We start from the raw sequence: 24,054 nt of genomic DNA, 5'->3' as shown, positions 1-24,054 counted from the left end.
TCCCACCCTCATCAAATTTCCAAATGAAGTACAAAAGCAAAATGCTGAAGATAATCTGAAATAACAAAATGCTGAATATCAGCTTGTCTGATATCATGTGTGGAGAAACTTAATGTTTCAGGTTGATGACCTTTCATCACGTGGACTGAGGATGTTCACAGGGGTCTCAGATTCCTTACCACGTCTCCAATCATTGGACTAAACTTAATGCAAATAATCAAAAATCTCATTTAAAGCCTTTCCTTTAAAATCTCAGCAACTGCTCACCAATCAGCGCGTTCCCCTGCGCGACGGCGGCGCGTTCCCCTGCGCGACGGCGGCGCGTTCCCCTGCGCGACGGCGGCGCGTTCCCCATGCGCGACGGCGGCGCGTTCCCCTGCGCGACGGCGGCGCGCTCCCCTGCGCGACGGCGGCGCGCTCCCCTGCGCGACGGCGGCGCGTTCCCCTGCGCGACGGAGGCGCGTTTCCCCTTGCAAACATCCAATTGCCTGTGCTGTGCTGTGCCCTGAGTTATGTTTTCTTTGATTTTGGTCTCCATGCACTCTTCCTTTCCTTGCCCACTGTCTGTTTGCACCCTTCCAATCCTCAGATACCCCGAGTTCAGTCCGCCATTGGCAGCCAAGACTTGAGTTGAGTGGGCCCCATGCTCCGGAATTCCCTCCCTAAACCCCTCTCTGCCTCTAAGGCGTTTATTAATACCGACCTGCAGTCTGTCTCTGCTGGAAACTCCCTAGGTGCTTTATCACTGCTGTTTGGAGGATTTGTCTGTGTTTAAGGCTCTTCACTGCCGCACATTCGGACAAGACTACATCACTCAATATGAGGTATGTTTGTGTGTGTGTAAAGATTGTGATACAGTGATCGGGTTTCTATTCATAATGACTGCTGGAGGTAGAGGGGAAATCAGCCATGTTCCTGCTCCTGATCACTGTCCAGCCACCCTTTACTGAGGGTGATGATGATGAGGGTGCAAAGGGTGAATGAGAGATGGAATGAGAGCTGGTGTAGCACGACCCATCAAACTTCATTACGGAGTTTAATCCTTTCTTCTCTTACTCCACAGAGAAAGCCAAGTCCCGTCCATCACCCAGTCAAAACCCTAAACTGGCTGCAGGTAAGGAAGAGGGCCAAGGAGGTGACATACCCCACACCCCTCACCGCGTCGCTGGCTGGGACAGCATTTGTTGTCCATCCTTAATTGACCTTACGGAGGGTGGTGGTGAGCCGCCTGCTTGGCGTAGGTACACCCACAGTGTTTTCAGAGAGGGGTTTGTACGATTTTGAAGCAGCGATATATTTCCAAGTCAGGATGGTTAATCGCTTGGAGGGGGACTTGCAGGTGGTGGTGTTCCCGTGCATCTGCTGTCCTTGTCCTCTAGGTGACAGGTTTTGGTGAGTTGTTGCAGTGCATCTTGTGGATGGTACACATTGCTGCCACTGTGCATTGGTGGAGAGAGTGAATGTTAAAGTGGTGGATGGGGTGCCAATCAACTGGGCTACTTTGTCCTGGACGGTGTCAAGCTTCTTGAATGTTGTTGGAGCTGTACTCATCCAGGTAATTGGACAGTATTATGTCACACTCCTGACTTGTGCCTTGTGGACAGGCTTTGGGGAGTCAGGAGGTGAGTTCCTCACCGCAGGATTCCCGGCCTCTGGCCTGCTGTTATAGCCACAGTATTTATATGGCTAGTCCAGTTCAGTTTCTGATCAATGGTAACCCCCAGGATGTTGATGGTGGAGGATTCAGTGATAATGTCTATCATGTGATGGTACTGTTTCTGATTCATTCCACAGGCTACCCCCCAGATCCAGTGGAACCATCATCTGCCAATGACCCAGAATTATCTCTAACAACCAATTCTCCTGAGGGCAAACAAGCGAGAAAGAGTGAGTGAGGGAGAGTGACACCAAAGGGCTCTCAGTTTCTCACCTCATATTTGCTTTGTGGAATAGCCCCCCACCCCATGTCAATGTCAGTGTCCAGTGCAGGAGGTTCTGAGCTTAGACTCTGCTTGAGTTCAGTCTGTGGCTCACTACCCTCAGTGACCCCTGAGTTGGAGAGAGGAGGAAAATCAGCCAGGGTTCCTGCTCCCGATCACTGTCCAGTCACCCTTTACCGAGAGTGAAGATGATGTTAAAGTATGAGAAGGGGGGAAAGGGTGAATGAGAGATGGAGTGAGAGCTGGTGTAGCACGACCCATCACAGTCCATTCCACGGTTTAATACTTTCTCCTCTTGCTCCACAGAGAAAACCAAGTCCAATCCTTCGCCCGATCAAACCCAAAGACTGGCTGCAGATAATGTACAGGGCCAAAGTAAGTGATATACCCCACACCCCTCACTGTAACACTCTGATATACCTCTCACTGTAACACTGATATATCCCACACACCTCACTGTAACACTCTGATATACCCCACACCCCTCACTGTAACACTCTGATATACCCCACACCCCTCACTGTAACACTCTGATATACCTCTCACTGTAACACTGATATATCCCCTCACTGTAACACTCTGATATACCCCTCACTGTAACACTCTGATATACCCCTCACTGTAACACTCTGATATACCCCTCACTGTATCACTCTGATATACCCCACACCCCTCACTGTAACACTGATATACCTCACACCCCTCACTGTAATACTCTGATATATCCCACACCCCTCACTGTAACACTCTGATATACCTCTCACTGTAACACTGATATATCCCCTCACTGTAACACTGATATATCCCACACCCCTCACTGTAACACTCTGATATACCTCTCACTGTAACACTGATATATCCCCTCACTGTAACACTCTGATATACCCCTCACTGTAACACTCTGATATACCCCTCACTGTATCACTCTGATATACCCCACACCCCTCACTGTAACACTGATATACCTCACACCCCTCACTGTAATACTCTGATATATCCCACACCCCTCACTGTAACACTCTGATATACCTCTCACTGTAACACTGATATATCCCACACCCCTCACTGTAACACTCTGATATACCCCACACCCCTCACTGTAACACTGATATATCCCACACCCCTCACTGTAACACTCTGATATACCCCACACCCCTCACTGTAACACTGATATATCCCACACCCCTCACTGTAACACTCTGATATACCCCTCACTGTAACACTCTGATATACCCCTCACTGTAACACTCTGATATACCCCTCACTGTAACACTCTGATATACCCCTCACTGTAACACTCTGATATACCCCTCACTGTAACACTCTGATATACCCCTCACTGTAACACTCTGATATACCCCACACCCCTCACTGTAACACTCTGATATACCCCACACCCCTCACTGTAACACTGATATATCCCACACCCCTCACTGTAACACTCTGATATACCCCTCACTGTAACACTCTGATATACCCCTCACTGTAACACTCTGATATATCCCACACCCCTCACTGTAACACTCTGATATACCCCACACCCCTCACTGTAACACTCTGATATACCTCTCACTGTAACACTGATATATCCCCTCACTGTAACACTGATATATCCCACACCCCTCACTGTAACACTCTGATATACCTCTCACTGTAACACTGATATATCCCACACCCCTCACTGTAACACTCTGATATACCCCACACCCCTCACTGTAACACTCTGATATACCCCACACCCCTCACTGTAACACTGATATATCCCACACCCCTCACTGTAACACTCTGATATACCCCACACCCCTCACTGTAACACTGATATATCCCACACCCCTCACTGTAACACTCTGATATACCCCTCACTGTAACACTCTGATATACCCCTCACTGTAACACTCTGATATACCCCACACCCCTCACTGTAACACTCTGATATACCCCACACCCCTCACTGTAACACTCTGATATACCCCACACCCCTCACTGTAACACTGATATATCCCACACCCCTCACTGTAACACTCTGATATACCCCTCACTGTAACACTCTGATATACCCCTCACTGTAACACTCTGATATACCCCTCACTGTAACACTCTGATATATCCCACACCCCTCACTGTAACACACTGATATACCCCACACCCCTCACTGTAACACTCTGATATACCTCTCACTGTAACACTGATATATCCCCTCACTGTAACACTGATATACCCCACACCCCTCACTGTAACACTCTGATATACCCCACACCCCTCACTGTAACACTGATATACCTCACACCCCTCACTGTAATACTCTGATATATCCCACACCCCTCACTGTAACACTCTGATATACCTCGCACCCCTCACTGTAACACTCTGATATACCTCGCACCCCTCACTGTAACACTCTGATATATCCCACACCGCTCATTGTATCACTCTGATATACCCCACACCCCTCACTGTAACACTGATATACCTCACACCCCTCACTGTAATACTCTGATATATCCCACACCCCTCACTGTAACACTCTGATATACCCCACACCCCTCACTGTAACACTCTGATATACCCCACACCCCTCACTGTAACACTCTGATATATCCCACACCCTTCAGTGTAACACTCTGATATATCACACACCCCTCACTGTAACACTCTGATATATCCCACACCCCTCACTGTAACACTCTGATATATCCCACACCCCTCACTGTAACACTCTGATATATCCCACACCCCTCACTGTAACATCTGATATACCCCACACCCCTCACTAAGAACTTTTTTCTTTGTTCATGGATGTGGGCGTCGCTGGTTGGGACAGCATTTGTTGTCCATCCTTAATTGACCTTACGGAGGGTGGTGGTTAGCCGCCTGCTTGGCGTGGGTACACCCACAGTGTTTTCAGAGAACGGTCTGTATGATTTTGAAGCAGCGATATATTTCCAAGTCAGGATGGTTAATCGCTTGGAGGGGGACTTGCAGGTGGTGGTGTTCCCGTGCATCTGCTGTCCTTGTCCTCTAGGTGACAGGTTTTGGTGAGTTGTTGCAGTGCATCTTATGGATGGTACACATTGCTGCCACTGTGCATTGGTGGAGAGAGTGAATGTTAAAGTGGTGGATGGGGTGCCAATCAACTGGGCTACTTTGTCCTGGACGGTGTCAAGCTTCTTGAATGTTGTTGGAGCCGTACTCATCCAGGTAATTGGACAGTATTATGTCACACTCCTGACTTGTGCCTTGTGGACAGGCTTTGGGGAGTCAGGAGGTGAGTTCCTCACCGCAGGATTCCCAGCCTCTGGCCTGCTGTTATAGCCACAGTATTTATATGGCTCGTCCAGTTCAGTTTCTGATCAATGGTAATCCCCAGGATGTTGATGGTGGAGGATTCAGTGATAATGTCTGTCATGTGATGGTACTGTTTCTGATTCATTCCACAGGCTACCCCCCAGATCCAGTGGAACCATCATCTGCCAATGACCCAGAATTATCTCTAACAACCAATTCTCCTGAGGGCAAACAAGCGAGAAAGAGTGAGTGAGGGAGAGTGACACCAAAGGGCTCTCAGTTTCTCACCTCATATTTGCTTTGTGGAATAGCCCCCCACCCCATGTCAATGTCAGTGTCCAGTGCAGGAGGTTCTGAGCTTAGACTCTGCTTGAGTTCAGTCTGTGGCTCACTATCCTCAGTGACCCCTGAGTTGGAGAGAGGAGGAAAATCAGCCAGGGTTCCTGCTCCCGATCACTGTCCAGTCACCCTTTACCGAGAGTGAAGATGATATGAAAGTATGAGAAGGGGGGGAAAGGGTGAATGAGAGATGGAGTGAGAGCTGGTGTAGCACGACCCATCACAGTCCATTCCACGGTTTAATACTTTCTCCTCTTGCTCCACATGGTTGTGGGTGTCGCTGGCAAGGCCAGCATTTGTTGTCCATCCCTAATTACCCTTGAACTGAGCTAGGCCATTTCAGAGGACAGGTAAGAGTCAACAACATTGCTGTCGGCCTGGAGTCACGTGTTAGTCAGACCAGGTGAAGGTAGCAGCTTTCCTTCCCTAAAGAGCTTTAGTGAACCAGACAGGGTTTTGTGACAATCGGTGATAGTTTCACTGTCACTGTGACTGGCTTTTCATTCCGGATTTTTTTATTAATTGAATTTAAATTCCACCAGCTGCTGTGGTGGGATTTGAACCCAACTCCTCTGGGTATTTGCCTGGGCCTCTGGATTCCTCGTCCAGTGATATTACCACTATGCCACCATCTTCCTCCTGCCCTTGTCCACCAGGGTGCTAGTGGTTGTGGGTTTGGAAGGTGATGTTGACAGAGCCCTGGTGAGCTCCTGCAGTGCATCTTGTAATAGTTGCTTGTAGAACAGAACTGAAAAAAAGAGACAAGCTGTTAAAGCTAAATGCTTTGGACTCATCAGGACAGATACAAGAATACCATATTTCAAAGGGAGCAAAAATTTATACCTCATGAGAAATGGGTGCTGCTTGGTTGGCAAGTGGACTGTGGTCGTGGTGTTGCCATGGAGAATGCACAGGGGACTGTTGGCCTCGTGCTTTTGTTTAACTGAAAAAAGTGCAATGCCTGGACATGTTCCTTTTGCCTGCAGAGGGCTGGTCCCTGTGTATGAATATATGTAGCTTCTAGAAAGCATAGGTGAGCCACCTTGTGAGCCCAACTTGTCTTAAATTGGATGTTGATGTAATTCTTAGCACGCTTGGGATTGTCCAATCGCAGAACCACATCTAACATTAGACATGGTATTCTAAGTTTTACAAGTGCGGGCTGGTTGAGTACACCAGCCGATTATGAACAGTCAAAGGGACATGCTGTTTGATATGATCTGCCGGCTGTTGGGGGCGTATGTCCTTTGCTCCTGGCATTGCACTGGCACTGAAATTAATATACCACATTACTCGTTTGTGTAGAAGGCAGAACATCTGTTTGGCTTGATGGCAGCATCCTGTTAGTGGCAAATACCACTCATGTTGCTATTGAATCTGCGAGCTTCTTCTGTTGCCCCAGTTTTGAGATACGCTACCCTTCCAGGGTAATTGGAGGTATACTGGGCACTTTTCATGTCCAAAAGTAGCGGCCTTAGGACCACACGTGTGCGTGTGTGAGACGCAGCAAGCAATGGCCGGATCAGGGTAGCCATTATCCTGCAGGATAGCTTTGATGTGCCCAATTTCAGCGGCTAACTTGCCCGGTGAACAAATGGATCAGATCCTATTTACGAGATTACTGACAAGGCCAATATTATAGCAAGTGGGGCTGTAGGAATGACAATGCGTATATTGACCAGTGAAGGTCGACAGTCCTCGAGAACTCATTAGTGGATTTCTCAACTAGCCTGTCGAGGAAGGGGAGCTCATTGGACTGCTCCGTTTCAATGGTGAAATTGAGTGCGGGATGGAGCGCATTAAGGTGGGAATGGAAATTCTTACACACAGCTGCAGGTTCAAATATAGCAAACATATCATCTACATGTTGGAAATGTGTAAGGGCTAGGAGGTTAGGGTCATTATCAAAAACACCTTTCTCATGGAAACTGATGAAGATGTTAGTGAGAGCTGGACCTCGGGGATCCCATGGCAACACCATCTATTTGGGCAAACATAGCGTCATTAAAGCTGAACTCAACTCATAAATTCAATGAATACAGATTTGGAAAATGGCAAATCACCTAGATTGCCATGATATACTGACATGGTGCAGATGTCTGTGGCACAGTATCGTAAACCTTTTCATTGGCTGGACAGACAGCAGCGCCCTGTTAGTGGAAAATACCACTGGACAGTGATCAAGCTGAGGAACCCTGGCTGGTTCCCCTTCTCTCCAAGCCAGGGGTTACTGGACAAGGAAGGAGCCCTGGCTGATTCCCCCACTCTGTAATTCAGGGGTCACTGGACAGTAATCAGAGGCAGGAACTCTGGCTGAATTCCTAGCTTTCTAGCCCAGAGGTCACTGAGGGTACCTGAGCCTCTGACTTTTGGCTCTGCACCCAAGATCCTATTCTGGATGGCAAAAACAACCCCATGACTATTTGAGAGCTGAGAAAACAGGACCTGGCTGGGTCAGTTTTCAGCCATCTGTACACACTGTCCAGTCCATCAAAGTTGATTTTGCAGGAGTTTTGCCTGAATGCTTTTTGGGCTAGATTCAAGAAGGACATGAGCATTTGTTTGATGGTCCTCCCATTGAATCTGGAGGATGTAGCTGAGGCATTTCTGATGGAATTTCTCTAGCATTCTTAAGTGTCACTGATACCCAGTCCAGGTCTCACTGCAGTACAGGAGTGTGGTGACAACAACTGCTCTGTACTCTAGGACTTTAGTTGACTTGCGGAGGTCTTTGTTGTCAAAAAACAGTTGCTGCTGTGGTTTGGACAAAGCTGAGCTGGTGTGGCTGCTCTGGTGTTGGATCTCCTCGTCAATGGTGACCTTTTGAGAGAGGTGGCTGCCAAGGTGTGGGAAATGCTCAACATATTCCAGAGTCTCTCCTTCAACATTTATGGGAGATGGAATATTTGTCTGACCAGGTGTGGGTTTACATGAGTTTTGTCCTGGCAACATTCAAGGACAGGCCAAGTCTCTTGTATGAAGAATTGAAGAGATCGAGAGTGGCTTGCAAATCTGGTGCAGAGTGGGCAACGACTCTGCAGTCACCACAAACTGCAGATCACGTATGTCAGTATCAGTTTAGTTTTGGCACAGGGTAACTGAAATTAAAGAGTTTTCCATCTAGGCTGTATTTAACACTCACATCAGAGAGCTGTTGATCTTTGATGAGGTGAATAGCCATTGTCAGGTAAATGGTATGGGGGTTATCACACAGCCTTGCTTGACCCTGGTTTGGATTTTGAAAGTGTCTGTTTCAGATCTCCCACACAAGTCAGCTGCAATCATATCATCACACAGCTGCTTCAGGAGTGTGTTGAAGTTTCTTGGACATCCAAACCTCTGGAGCACAATCCACAGAGCCTCGTGATTCACTGAGTCAAATGTTTTGCTCAGGTCAGTGAGTGCAATGAAGAGTTCCCGATGGTGTTCTTGACATTTTCTTGGATTTGTCTGGAAACAAAGGCCATGTCAGAGGTTCCTCTGGAAGGTCTAAAGCCACACGGTGTCTCTGGGAGGATTCCCTCAGTCACACCCACCAGATTTGAGGACCTCAGCTGGAAGACCATTGGGGCCACAGGCTTGCTCGCTTTCACCCGTTTGATTGCTTGTTGCAGCTCTCCCATCGATGGTGGTTCACCCATGGATTCTACCACAGGTACTGGGGGCTAGGCTGGAGATTATCAGCTGCCACTGTGGATTTATGATTGAGGAGTTGTTGAAAGTGTTCTTCCCAGCGTTGATGGACAGTATTGTCATCCTTAAGAAGAGAGACACCATCCTGCGGGCGAAGGGGATTTTGTCCATTTGACATTGTTCTATAGATGGTCCTGGTGGCTTCAAAGAAGCTTTGCATGTCATGATGGTCAGCGTATTGTTGGAACTCTCGGGCTTTCTCTTCCCACCACATGTCCTTTACCTTTCGGATTTGTCTTTGGCGTCAGTCTTGACCTATTGGAACACTGTCTTCTTGACTTGCAACCTTGGGTTGTTGTGCCAGGCAATGAAGCCTTGGCTTTGTTCCAGGAGGTCAGTTATCTCAGCATCATTTTCATCGAACCAGTCCTGGTGACAACGATGCTCGAACCCAATGGTCTGGACACAGGAGTCCAGTACGACCCACTTTATTTGATCCCATTGTTCTGGAATTGAGTTGGATCTGTGAAGATTTTCCAGATTAGTTGTGAGCTGCACTTGGAATTCCTCTCTTTAGTTGGGCTGCTTTAGGCTGAGACATTGATCTTCTTCCTCTTGGACTTTTGGATTTTGTGATGTTTTAGTGTTAGGTGGATGTTCATCACCGGCCGAAGAAGTTAAAGATCTGTCCATGAGGCATCAGCCCCTCGCATGGATCAAAGATACAGACAGCATTTAGATCTTTGACCGGAAGAACAACATAATCCAGGAGGTGATAATGCTTTGATCTAGGATGCCACCATGTGATTTTCTAATTGTCCTTCTGGTGGAAGAAGGTGTTTGTTATAATGAGGCCATGCACACTTTGACCGTAAGAGGGCACCATTTGCATTGGCTTTTCCCACCCTGTTTTTCCCAATGTGCCACCCCAGAGTCACGTCCAACCCTGGCATTAAGTTTCCCAGAAAAATGACCTTTCCTTCTTTTGGGAATGCAGTGAAGATTTCATCAAGGTCAAAATAGAACTTTTCCTGAACATCTTCATCGGAGTCAAGGGTCGGGCCATAAGCGCTGATGATGGTGGCAAACTGATTACAGCTGAGCTGCAGGTGAAGTGTCATGAGTCTTTCACCTATTCAACTGGATTGCCACCTTGACTTGGCTGTGAGGCTTGAGTTCTGATGATCCTTGAACGATGCCGTCAGGAGGTCCTTGCTCCTGGTAGAGCCATCCATGGCAGCATGGTCAGGAGAGATGCCAGACAAGGTGTAATCCTAAAGGTCGCCAATGGCAGAACAGGCGAAGGACAGCTGAGTCTCACCGGTTGCAAAGGCAGAAGAAGGCTGCAGCGGCAAGGTGGTCCCAGTCACTGGCTCGACACGTGGTTGAAATCTGACCACCAGGATCATGTGGACAATGAGGGCATCCCAAGATCCCCATGTTGAACAAAGTCTCGCACAGGCTTCTACCAGTGTCCATTTGCCAAGTCCTGTGGTGATGGAGAGTTGGCGACAGGGTCAGGGCTTTGAACCTGGGAGTCCCTAGTCAAGGATCGGCACATAGGCAACAGATGCATGAAGGTCATCGGCCACCTGTGTTGGGACAGAGGTGACTTTGAACAGCAGCATCTGTGATTGAGCAGTATACTTCAAGATAGCAATGGCTAATATTTAAGGAACAAATGTATGCATTGCAACAGTTATACATTCCTTTCTGGCACAAAAACACAACTGGAAAAGCAGCCCAACCATGGCTAATAAAATAAATTATGGGTAGTATTAGATCCAGCGAGGAGTAATATAAAGTTGCTAGAAAAAGTACATTGGGAGCAGCTTAGAATTCAGCAAAGGAGGACCAAGGGATTGATTTAAGAGGGGAAAAATAGAGTATGAGAAAGTAGAAAATTACTTAGAAAATATCAATGGGATTAGACAAAGTCAACATGGATTTATGAGAGGGAAGTAATGTTTGACAAGCTTTACTGGAGGTTTTTTGAGGATGTAACTAGCAGAAGAGTTAAGGGAGAACCTTATGGTGGTGTATTTGGATTTTCAGAAAGCTTTTGATGAAGTCCCACATAAGAGGTTAATGTGGTTTAATTTTACACATGGGATTGGGGGTAATATATTGCCATGGATTGAGAGTTGGTCAGCAGACACAGAGTAGGAATAAATGGGTCATTTTTTGGAGTGGCAGGCAGTGACCAGTGGGTATCGCAGGGGTCAGTGCTTAGGCCCCAGCTATTCACAATATATATCAATGATTTGGATGAGTATTTGTAATATTTCCAAGTTAGTCATAGACATCTACAGCATAGAAAAAGGCCCTTCGGCCCATCGAGTCTGCGCCGGTCAAAGAAGTACCTAACTATTCTAACCCCATTTTCCAGCACTAGGCCCATAGCCTTGTATGCCATGGCATTGCAAGCGTACATCCAAATACTTCTTAAATGTTGAGGGTTTCTGCCTCTACCACCCTTTCAGGCAGAGGGAGCTCCAGGTTCCTTCCCACCACCCTCTGGGTGAAAAAATTCTTCCTCACATCCCCTCTAAACCTCCTGCCTCTTACCTTAAATCTATGCCCCCTGGTTATTGATCCCTCCACCAAGGGGAAAAGTTCCTTCCTGTCTACCCTATCTATGCTCCTCATAATTTTATACACCTCAACCATGTCCCCCTCAATCTCCTCTGCTCCAGGGAAAATAACCCCAGTCTATCCAATCTCTCCTCATAACTAAAACTCTCCAGCCCAGGGAACATCCTGGTAAATCTCCTCTGCACTCTCTCTAGCGCAATCACATCCTTCCTATAATGCGGATTCCAGAACTGCACGCAATACTCTAGCTGTGGCCTAACCAGTGTTTTCTACAGTTCCAGCATAACCTCCCTGCTCTTGCCTTTATTAGCCGAGGCATAGAACGTAAGTATCCCATATGCCTTATTAACCACTTTATCTACCTGTCCCACTACCTTAAGGGACTGGTGGACATGTACACCAAGGTCCCTCTGATCCTCAGTTCTTCCCAGGGTCCTACCATTCATTGTGTATTCCCGTGCCTTGTTTGTCCTGCCCAAGTGCATCACCTCACACTTATCCGGATTAAATTACATTTGCCACTGATCTGACCAACCTGTCTATATCCCCAATAATCGAAAGCTACCCTCCTCACTATTTACCGCCCCACCAATTTTTGTGTCATCCGCGAACTTACTGATCGACCCTCCTACATTCTGCTGATAACACAAAACTAGGTGGGAATGTGAGTGATGAGGAGGGTGTTAAGAGGCTTCAAGACAATTTAGACAGGTTGAGTAAGTGGGCAAATACACGGCAGTTGCAGTATAACGTGGATAAGTGTGAAGTTATCCATTTCAATAGGAAAAACAGAATGGCAGAGTATTATTTAAATGGTGATAGATTGGGAAATGTTGATGTACAAAGGGACCTGGGTGTCATGTTACATCAATCACTGAAAGCAAGCATGGAGGTGCAGCAAGCAGTTAAGAAGGCAAATGGTATGTTGGTCTTCATTGCGAGAGGACTTGAGTACAGGAGCAAGAAGAATGAGAGGGGATCTCATTGAAACGTACAAAATTCTGACAGGGATGGACAGACTGGATGCAGGGATGATGTTTCCTCTGGCTGGGGGAGGTGTAGAACAAGGGGTCACAGTCTCAGGATACGGGGTAGACCATTTAGGACTGAGATGAGGAGAAACTTCTTCACTCAGAGGGTGGTGAACCTGTGGAATTCTCTACCACAGAGGCTGTGGAGGCCAAGTCACTGAATATATTTTAGAAGGAAATAGATTTCTAGACTTGAAAGGGTACAGGGAGAGAGCAGGAGTATGGTGTTGAGATAGAGGATCAGCCATGATCATCTTGAATGGCGGAGCAGACTCGAAGGGCTGAATGACCACCTCCTATTTTCTATATTTCTATACACTCTACTCACTCCAAATGAGAAGGGGGCCAGAAAAGGTGCTGTAAAAATGGGTTGTCCCACTTTCTCCTGGCTGGGGAACCACACCCTGTGGGATTACCATCTTTGTGGTCAAAGGAAGAAAACTTTAAATTTTGCAACTTGGAATGTTAGAAGACGCAGGGATAATCTCAAGAGTGACCGTCCGGGAAGAAGAACTGTGATCGTATCACGTGAACGACCAAGACTCCAAATTGACATCGGTGCCCTCAGCGAGACCCACCTTCCTGCGGAGAGGCAGCTGAAGGAACAAGCAGGGGGAGACACCCACTGGAAGGGAAAGGCTGACAGTGGCCCTCATGTCCACAGGGATTTGTCGGTTCTATGACAGGATGTTTCAGATGTTCTGTCTGTCACATAACTGATCAACATGTATAAATTTCAGTGCCAATGCAATGCCAGGCATATGTCCCAACAATTGGCTGATCAAATCAAACAGAATGCTCCCTCAGTTGTTCATAATAGGCAGAGTAGAGGCCACACAGCCAACCTGCATTGCAGAACCCGAAACAAAAACATGTTAGTTGTGATCCCTTGAATGAGCAGCACTTCAACAATCCTGAGTCTGCTAATATCTACACTAACAACCAATTGAAGATAATCAGTCAAGCTTGTAATGTAGCTCATTTACACTTGTTGGAAGCGGCATCCATTCATTCACAGGGACCCGTTCTCTGTGAACAAAAGGAATATGTCAAAACCTTGCACCTTTTAGAAATTACCCAGGAGCTTAGGGAGCCTGTAGTTCCCTATGGCTCTTGCCATGGCAATGCCTCAGCCTGTTAATCAAATAGCACCTTTTTCTCCTGTGGTATAAATTGTTGTGGTTGTTTGAAAGATGGCATTTCAGCGTTTGTCCTGATGAGTGCAAGATGTAAAGATTCAGCAACATGTCTCTCTTCAGCAATATTGATACTTTCTCCTCCCTCCCACAGAGAAACCCAAACCTAAATTGCCACCCAATCAAAACAAAGCACCAGCTCCACAAAAGGCAGAGGACCCAAGTAAGTGACATACCCACACCCCTCACTGTAACACTCTGATATACCCCACACCCCTCACTGTAACACTCTGATATACCCCACACCCCTCTCTGTAACACTCTGATATACCCCACACCCCTCACTGTAACACTCTGATATACCCCACACCCCTTTCTGTAACACTCTGATATACCCCACACCCCTCACTGTAACACTCTGATATACCCCACACCCCTCACTGTAACACTCTGATATACCCCACACCCCTCACTGTAACACTCTGATATACCCCACACCCCTCTCTGTAACACTCTGATATACCCCACACCCCTCACTGTAACAATCTGATATACCCCACACCCCTCACTGTAACACTGATATACCCCACACCCCTCACTGTAACACACTGATATACCCCACACCCCTCACTGTAACACTCTGATATACCCCACACCCCTCACTGTAACATTCTGATATACCCCACACCCCTCACTGTAACACTCTGATATACCCCACACCCCTCACTGTAACACTCTGATATACCCCACACCCCTCTCTGTAACACTCTGATATACCCCACACCCCTCACTGTAACACTCTGATATACCCCACACCCCTCACTGTAACACTCTGATATACCCCACACCCCTCTCTGTAACACTCTGATATACCCCACACCCCTCACTGTAACACTCTGATATACCCCACACCCCTCACTGTAACACTCTGATATACCCCACACCTCTCACTGTGACACTCTGATATACCCCACACCCCTCACTGTAACACTCTGATATACCCCACACCCCTCTCTGTAACACTCTGATATACCCCACACCCCTCACTGTAACACTCTGATATACCCCACACCCCTCACTGTAACACTGATATACCCCACACCCCTCACTGTAACACTCTGATATACCCCACACCCCTCACTGCAGCACTCTGATATATCCCACAGCCCTCACTGCAGCAATCTGATATATCCCACAGCCCTCACTGTAACACTCTGATATACTCCACACCCCTCACTGTAACACTCTGATATATCCCACAGCCCTCACTGTAACACACTGATATACCCCACACCCCTCACTGTAACACTCTCATATACCCCACACCCCTCACAGTAACACTCTGATATACCCCACACCCCTCACTGCAACACTCTGATATACCCCACACCCCTCACTGCAGCACTCTGATATATCCCACAGCCCTCACTGTAACACTCTGATATACCCCACACCCCTCACTGTAACACTCTGATATACCCCACACCCCTCACTGTAACACTCTCATATACCCTACACCCCTCACTGTAACACTCTGACAGAGGGGCAGTCTAACAGTATGCCACCCACCCCCACCCCGTTGAGGGGCATCACTGTGGGGGCACCATACTGTTAGACTGCCCCTCTGTCAAGAGACATTCAGCCAAAGCTCTGTCCTGTAAGTTGGATGTGTAAGTTCCTGTGGCTGTTAAGGAACTGCAATTTCTGTCTGGCCAACATTCCTTAATGAAGAAAAAAGACTTGCATCTATTTAGCACTTTTCACAACTGCCAGACATCTCAAAGTACTTTACAGCCAATAAAGTATTTTTGAAATGTTATCAAGTGTTGTAATTTAGGAAATGTATCTACCTCAGCAAAACAGTCCAAACAGTCATGTGCTCATGATCAGATAATCTGTGTTGTGGTGTTGAGGGATGAATATTGGTCAGGTCACTAGGGAGAACTCCCCTGCTCCTCTTCAAAATAGCGTCATGGGATTTTTTTCCTTGCACACGAGCAGGCAAATGGGGGCCTCCGTTTAACACCTCTTTGAAAGACAGTACCTCTGACAGTGCTGCACTTCCTCAGTACTGCCCTGGCGTGTCAGCCTTGGTTTTTCTGTTGAAGTCTTTCTTCAAAGAGCACTATTACAGAATCTCACAGTGGAGAAGAGGCCCTTCGGCCCATCGAGTCTGCACCGACATGAGAAACACCTGACCTACCTATCTAATCCCGTTTACCAGCACTTGGTTAATTAATGGCAGATTAATTTGCCATTTCCCTCCTGGCTGTTTGTGCGATGTTACTATGTCCAAGTTAATTCACATTTACTGATGTCATGCTCACCGCTTAGGAAGCTCAGTGGGTTTTTAGGAAATACAATAAAAATAACAAATGCATTCTGTCCCCCTCTGCGGTTTCTAAGTTCCAGAAACCTGTTTAAACCAATCCACTTTTCTGAGTTGCCACAACAAAGAGACTGAGTATAATTTGTCCCTACAACCACTCCCCCACCTTAAACCAGCTTATATTTCACCCCTTTCCTATTTTTACTTAGTTCTGTTGAAGGGTCATGAGGACTCGAAACATCAACTTTGTTCTTCTCCGCTGAGTTTTTCCAGGTATTTCTGTTTTTGTTTATAATTTGTCTGTGTTTATCCCACAGGAATACCACCAAACATTAACGCCATCTCACAGACCCGGCAGGAGTTGATGCAATGTGAGTATGACCAGAAGCAGTCTCCCTCTTCCTTGCTCCCTTCCTCCCCACCACTTCTCCCTTGGCCCAACCATCTACAGCTGTTTCATCAATGACCTTCCCTCCACCACACGGTTAGAAGTGGGGATGTTCGCCGATGAGTGCACAATGTTCAGTTCAGTTGCAGTTCCTCAAATAATGAGGCAGTCCATGGGAAAGTTGGGGGCGGGAAGTGTGATTGGAAGAGCAGTGAGCCCACAGGACTGGGAAGTGAAGCTATGATTGGAGGGTTGGGGTGAGGGTGCAGGACCAGGAAAGAATCGAAGTAGAAAGATCCAGAGCTCTGGAGAGGCTGTGGCTCCCAATATAAATTTGCAGCTGAGGGGTATCATCTGACATTGTTTTGACTTGTCCTGTTCCTGAGCTGTCCCCATGTATCTACAGTGATATTTAACGCTCTGTATGATACTACACTGAGATTAACCTGATTTTATTTCTCACAGTCACTTTTGCTATTTCTGTGACCTCCGTTGGGATTGCGACCCAGTGTTTGGATATTGGTGATTTAAAGGGGAAATTTCATAAGCATAAAGGGCAGAAGGGAATAGAGGCTTGAGTGGAGTCTAAACATCACTGAGCAGTTTGTGCAAATGGATTGTCTGTGCCATATGTGCTATGTAATTCTATACAGTGTTCATGCCACAATGCCAGACAATTATCATCAACAAGAGAACACTAACCATCTCCCCTTGACATTCAAAGCTATTACCATTGACTAGAAACTGAACTGGACTAGCCATATAAATACTGTGGCTACAGGAGCAGGTCAGAGGCTAGGAATCCTGCGGTGAGTAACTCACCTCCTGACTCCCCAAAGCCTGTCCACCATCTACAAGGCACAAGTCAGGAGTGTGATGGGATACTCCCCACTTGCCTGGTAATGTTGGAAAGACTGCATTTGTACAGTAAACCCACATCCAGTGACTAAATCAGTGCAAACAGCAGCGTTTGGCTGTGAGGGTTGGTTTGAGTACTGATTTGTGATTTGATAACTAGGTGTCTGCCCCTTTGCCAGATTCAGTGTGATCCAGGTGAGTAACTGGATCAGTCCTGGAGCCCTAGATGCTGGGTACTCCTTGCATTGATTAATGATTTATTCTGTGTTCTGCAGACAACTCTAGGATCACCTTCGACCACCGGACTGCCCACAAGAAGCTGGTTATAAGCGATCGCTACACCACCCTGAGTCTGGCTGACCAGCCACAGTCCTACGCTGACCTACCCGAGAGATTCTTCAACTGTTCCCAGGCGCTGGGCCTGCAGAGTTTCACAAACGGCCGGCATTACTGGGAAGTGAACAATGATGGTAGCAGTTTCTGGGCAATTGGGATTGCATATAGTGGGATGGATAGGAGAGGGTCCAGGAGTCGCCTGGGAAGGAACCTGCTGAGCTGGTGTGTGGAGAGCTTTGGCCAGAAGCTGTCATTCTGGCATGGAGACCAGGAAACTGTCCTGAGTGTTCAGCGACCCCGGGTGGTAGGGGTGTTCCTGGACTTCGAGACAGGAATTGTGGCCTTTTATTCAGTCACTAATGCCGTAGTGCTGCTATTTGGCTTCAGAACAGTGTTTCAGGGCCGGGTTCACCCTGCTTTCTGGCTGAGTTCCAGTGGTACCAAACTGACTCTTGTTCAGTAATCTAAAAGATTTTTGCACGGTCTGGCCCTGGATCACCCACTGGCAGGTTTTTCATTTATTTTTCAACTTCAAAAATATTTTCAGGAAAATTTATAAATAAAATTCAGTGTTAAAGGTCTGGCGGCATCTGTGGAGAGAGAAAGAATTAATGTTTCCAGTCCAATATGACTTCTTTTGAATAATATGACTCAATGTTAACTCTGTTTCTCTAACCAGAGATGCTGCCAGACCTGCTGAGTATTTACAGCATTTTCTGTTTTAATTTCAGATTCCCAGAATCTGCAGTATTTTGATTTTATTTCAATGCTAATGATGGGAATGGGAAGATGGTTGGAATTGCCCTGGGCTTGAGACCCTTCACTGCACCCACCGCAGGGTGGCAATCAGGACAGAAGCATCATCTATTATGGCAGAATTGTTTGTGCCCTTCCTGGGGTGGGGGTAAAATACCCCTATCCTCTCCCCACTAGGTGACAGTGCCTCTGTGGAAGTTCCTCAAGGTAGTGTCCTCAGCCCAACCATGTTCAGCTACTTCAATACGGATGCAGTCCATGTCCAAATGCAGCAAGAGCTGGATAGTATCCAGGCTTTGGGGTTGATATGCAGGAACAACTCCAAGCTTAGTTGATGAGAGTGTGGGGTGGAAGTTGGCAGATCTGGGAGACAGGTACCTGGAAATTGTCTCCACAAACACTGAGCTACCAACAAGTACAGAACTGTTGTCTGGAGGGAGTGGGCTGGGCTCCAGGGCTAAATCTGTCTCCCTCTCGCATGTTATCAAATGATCAGAGAAAAGCTGTAACTGGCAGGATGAGGGAGAAAAGGGAATTGTGGTATTGAAGGAATTGCTGCCTTTAAATGACATTGAATGTTAGAATAGGAAACCATTCATATTTTTCTATTAAACCCTTGAGAGTTTTAAGGATGGATATTTGAAACAGGTCACCACTCGATTGCAAACCAGTTTCAGAAGTCCACAGGTTACTCCTCACCCTTCCTGAGACTGCAATTTGCTAACTATCCAGGCTGTGTTCATCAGTACGATACCCAGGATTTAACCCCCATGACAATTCTCCACACTCTGCAGCTATTACTGGGCCTGATCAGGTGCAGGGCTGGTTAGTCAGTACCTAGTTATTGCAGTGCCTAGTTACTCCAGCTTGGTTGCACATTGTTAGTTACAACTCTGGTGATGGGTCAGCTGATTCCCAGTGCTAGTTATACTGGTACCTGATTCTAGTTAGGCTGTTGCCTGTTACTAGTTGTGCCATTTCCTGGTGCTAGTTATACTAGTGTTATGTCATTGCTTGGTAGCTATGTCAGTGCCAGCCCTCATTATGCTAGTGCCTTGTGCTAGTTGTAATTGTAATTTATATTAAAATTTAGATTTTGGAATCTTAAATTTGCAGATGACATCAGATTGGTGGGACCGTCATTACTGAGGAAGTATGGACCAAGTTAGTGGAGGGCATTAGTAATACAAAATGGACCAAAAAAGTTCAACAGGTAAATGTGAGGTTGTACATTTTGACAAAGTTGGTTGTATATTGCTTTGAAAATAGGAATCGAAATGGGGTAAAGGAACAAAAGGAAATCTTGGGAGATCATATACACCAGTCACTAAAAATAGCAACACAGGTTCATCAGGTCATAAAAAATGTAAACCAAGCACTCAGCTTATTTCTAGAGTAGAATTGAAAAGTAGGGAAGTTGTGTTAAACTTGTAACAAACCTTTATCAGATCACATCCCACAGTATCAGGTGCCATTCGGACTGCTATGGAGTGGCGAGAGTGTGAGGAAGATTTACAAGGAGATACCAAAAGGTGGGGCATACCTGTCAGGAGAGGATTGACAGGCTCACTGTCCTTTTCGAAAAAAGGTGACTGAGGGGTGACCCAGTAGACACATTTAAAATTATGACGGTTTTGACAGTCGATAGAGAATGTTTCCTCTTATGGAGAAGAGCAAAACTAGAGGTCATCAATATAAGATAGTCACCAAGAGATCCAATAGACAATTCAGGAGACATTTCTTTACCCAAAGAGTGGTGAGAATGTGGAACTCACTACCACAGGGAGTGGTTGAGGCAAATGGTATAGATACATTTAAGGGGAAGTTGGACAAGCATTTGAGGGCGAAGGGAACAGAGGGTTACGGTGGTAAATTTAGATGAGGAAAGATGGCAGGAGGATTAAGTGGAGCAGAAACACCAGCATAGACTAGTTGGGCTGAATGGCCTGCTTCTGGGCAGTGTATCCTATGTAACTATACTAGTACCTGATGCCAGTTATGACAATCCCCATTGCTAGTTAGACCAGTAGCTGTTTGATGTTGCTGGTTGTCTTGCCTGCAGCAGTGAAATTTTGTATGGTTTGAGGGGCCATTTGTGAATCTATCACTGCTCTGAACTCTGCTTGTTGATGGTGTTGAGCCCACTCAGTGGTTCCAGGGCAGAGTTACACCAACACTCGGATCAGATTATCACAGCAGCATGTTAATAATACAGGAGATCATTTCGGAACTTGTAATCTTCTAAAAAATATATTCTGCTTATGCTTATTTCTCAGGCGTTCTATTCTCATTGCAATGCTTTTCAGATCGGTTTTGGAAAATATGTTCTATTTATGTATTTTGGAAAGGGTGGGACAAAATGGGAGAGATTGAAATATTAAAGATTCATTTTGGCTTCAGTTTGCACAGCTTAACTTCTTCATAATGAGAGCATTTCTTATAGCTTGTTTCTGGAACCTCAAAGCCCCAAAGCACTTTATAGCCTATATAGGCACTTTGAGGTGTAGTTACTGGTGTAACTGAGGAAATACAGAAGCCAGTTAGAGCACAGGGCGATCCCACAATCAGCAATGTGATAATGATTAGAAAATCTTGCTTTTCAGAGATGTTAATTGAAGGTTAAATATTGACCTCAGGAACCCAGGGAGGGCCCTGACTCGGGAGTGCACTAATCTGACAGCACGAAGCAGAGGGAAAGCTGCAGAATCTATTCTTGGTCTGAGCTGGTGCCTGACTGAGCCCCTCAACTGGGGCAGCCTAGTCTCTGTTAACCAGAACCAGGTTTAACGTTGGGAGCTTTAACCTGTGGTGAAACAGGATATTTACAGCTGTGGTAAAGTGAGTGACTGGTCAAGATGTGTTTATTGGGATGTTGCTGTGTTATGTTTATGGAGAAGGGGGAGAGATGCTGGGGCCTCTCTTGATTTCTGATTAATGATAGTTGTTTACTGCTTTTGGAGATGCAGATTCTGATAATTCAATCAAGGGACTACTTCCATGTATTTGTATCTCATTGTATAAAACTCATTAAACCGTAAAGCTCCCTTTGCAAACTCTGTGCTACTCCTTTGTGTGCCACAGGGCAGTGGGGGAGGGGGGGTCTGGGGTGTGCTGGACAGACAGTCAAGGCCCCTTTCATTACGTTTCCATTTATCATTCAACTGTCATAAAGGGCATGACAGCAATTTGTGAGCATGACAGTGAACTGGAAGAAGATGGGAAAGTTCATTATGATCTGGCAAAGATAATGCACCAGACCAGGAACAGCAGCACATCTGTCAGCAACATTGTGGGCTAATATACTGGTTCAGTCATCAGTCAGACCATTGTGTCTGCTTCCTCACTTCACTGTTCATTCTAGAGGATTGCAGCAGCGGGAGAACAATTCTTTCCCCACCTGTTTCCTCAGAACTGATATAGCTCCCCAAGCACCCACTCTCACTGCGGTACAGTTCCACACACACTGACTCTCACTGCGGTACAGTTCCACACACACTGACTCACACTGGGGTACAGTTCCACACACACTGACTCTCACTGGGGTACAGTTCCACACACGCTGACTCTCACTGGGATACAGTTCCACACACGCTGACTCTCACTGGGGTACAGTTCCACACACGCTGACTCTCACTGCGGTACAGTTCCACACACGCTGACTCTCACTGGGGTACAGTTCCACACACACTGACTCTCACTGGGGTACAGTCCCCCACACACTGACTCTCACTGGGGGACAGTTCCACACACACTGACTCTCACTGGGGTACAGGTTCCACACACACTGACTCTCACTGGGGGACAGGTTCTGGACTCCATGGATTTTGTTTGACTTGGTGACTGAGGGTGGGGATGTTTTTTATTCTTTATTGGATGCGGGTGTCATTGGCAAGGTGATGGTAAGATACCTTCCAGAACTGCTGCATTCTGTTGTGGTTTAGTACAATCTAGTGTGGGCCAGACTCGGTGAGGGCAACAGCTTTTCTTCCTGAAGGCCATCGGTGAACTAGATGGGTTTTTTAAATGACAATTGCTAATGTAGCACCACTGCTGGCTGGCTTTCAATTGCAGATGGTTTTTAATTGCATGTTTTTTTTTATTAATTGAAGTTAAATCTCTTTCCCCCCTCCCCCAGTTGCCATGGTGGGATTTGAGCCCGTATTTCCCCAAAAGCGTTAGCCTCCATCTCAGGATTACTGGTCTAGTGACATTACCATGATGCCATTGCTTTCCCCCCCCATATTTGCTGTTGGTTCAGAGAGATGATCTGGGTTTTAGGTTACAACGGGGAAGACAGTTGAAGGAACACTGAAGAGAGTTTGGTGGAGGCAGGTTCATTGAGGCTTTCAAATGAGAATTGGATAATTATCTAAACAGAAAAATATCAAGGGGAAGGTCCTTAGCCAAATAAATGTCCAACCCTTAAAAAACTCTCAGAAATAATTGAATGAGGGAGAGGCAAATGTGGAGCCTAGAAAATCAATGGAGAGAGAGAGAGTCAGCACCTTCAGGGGGAGGGGAAGGGTAGCAGAATACAAATGAGGGACAAGAGATGTTGACTGTAGTTCTGTAGCTGAGGTGAGACGGGAGAAACTGGAATGAAAGGACCAAAGGTGGTCGGGGAAGATTTTAGGAATGATCAGGAATAAAATTAAATAGTCACTTGGATGAATGTAGATTAATTAAAGAAAGTGAAGCACAGATTAGTTAAAGGGCAAAGCATATTTGCAAATGGTGTTAATTTTCCAAAATTCCCTGGATTTTGAAAAGGTTCCATCAGATGGGAAAGTAGCAAATATAACTCCTCTATTCAAGAAGGGAGGGAGGCAGAAAACAGGGAATTACAGGCCAGTTAGCTTGACGTCTGTCATGGGGAATGATGTTAGAATTGGTCATTAAGGAGGTTATAGCTGGGCACTTAGAGAAACTCAAGGGTAATCAGGAAGAGTCAGCATGGTTTGTGAAAGGGAAGTCATGTTTAACCAATTTATTGGAGTTCTTTGAAGGAGTAACATGCTGTGGATAAAGGGGAACCTGTAGACGTGCTGTACTTGGATTTCCAGAAGGTAATTGATAAGGTGCCACTTCAAAGGTTATTATGGAAAATAAAAGCTCATAGTGCATGAGGTAATGTATTAGCCTGGATATAAGATTTACTAGATTGATACCTGGAATGAGTGGGTTGTCTTATGAGGAAAGGTTGGACAGACTGGGCTTGTTTCCACTGGAGTTTAGAAGAGTGAGGGGTGATTTGGTTGAAGTGTACAAGATCCTGAATGGCCTTGAGAAGGTGGACGTGGAAAGGATGTTTCCTCTTGTGGGTGCCCTTTTAGGACAGAGAGGAGATGAATTTTTTTCACTTGAGGGCTGAGTCTTTGGAACTCTGCTTCCATCACCTTCTCAGGAAAAGAGACTTTGAATATTTTTA

At 46.3% G+C, this 24,054-nt stretch overlaps 1 protein-coding gene across 1 annotated transcript; it reads left to right on the top strand.

Moving 5' to 3' along the window:
- Positions 1-256: 256 nt before the first annotated feature.
- LOC144677064 (E3 ubiquitin/ISG15 ligase TRIM25-like) lies at positions 257-21,668 on the top strand (the record flags this gene model as incomplete). Its single annotated transcript, XM_078537323.1, has 7 exons — positions 257-458; positions 1,064-1,114; positions 1,795-1,887; positions 2,247-2,315; positions 14,114-14,182; positions 16,606-16,659; positions 17,810-21,668. Coding segments are annotated over 7 exons (1,062 nt in total), but the record flags the coding sequence as incomplete, so codon positions are not given.
- Positions 21,669-24,054: the final 2,386 nt, after the last annotated feature.

This window comes from Cetorhinus maximus, unplaced genomic scaffold (assembly GCF_964194155.1).
Source record: "Cetorhinus maximus unplaced genomic scaffold, sCetMax3.hap1.1 HAP1_SCAFFOLD_2186, whole genome shotgun sequence".
Classification (NCBI taxonomy): Eukaryota; Metazoa; Chordata; class Chondrichthyes; order Lamniformes; family Cetorhinidae; genus Cetorhinus; species Cetorhinus maximus.
This window is presented reverse-complemented; position numbering and strand designations above follow the sequence as displayed.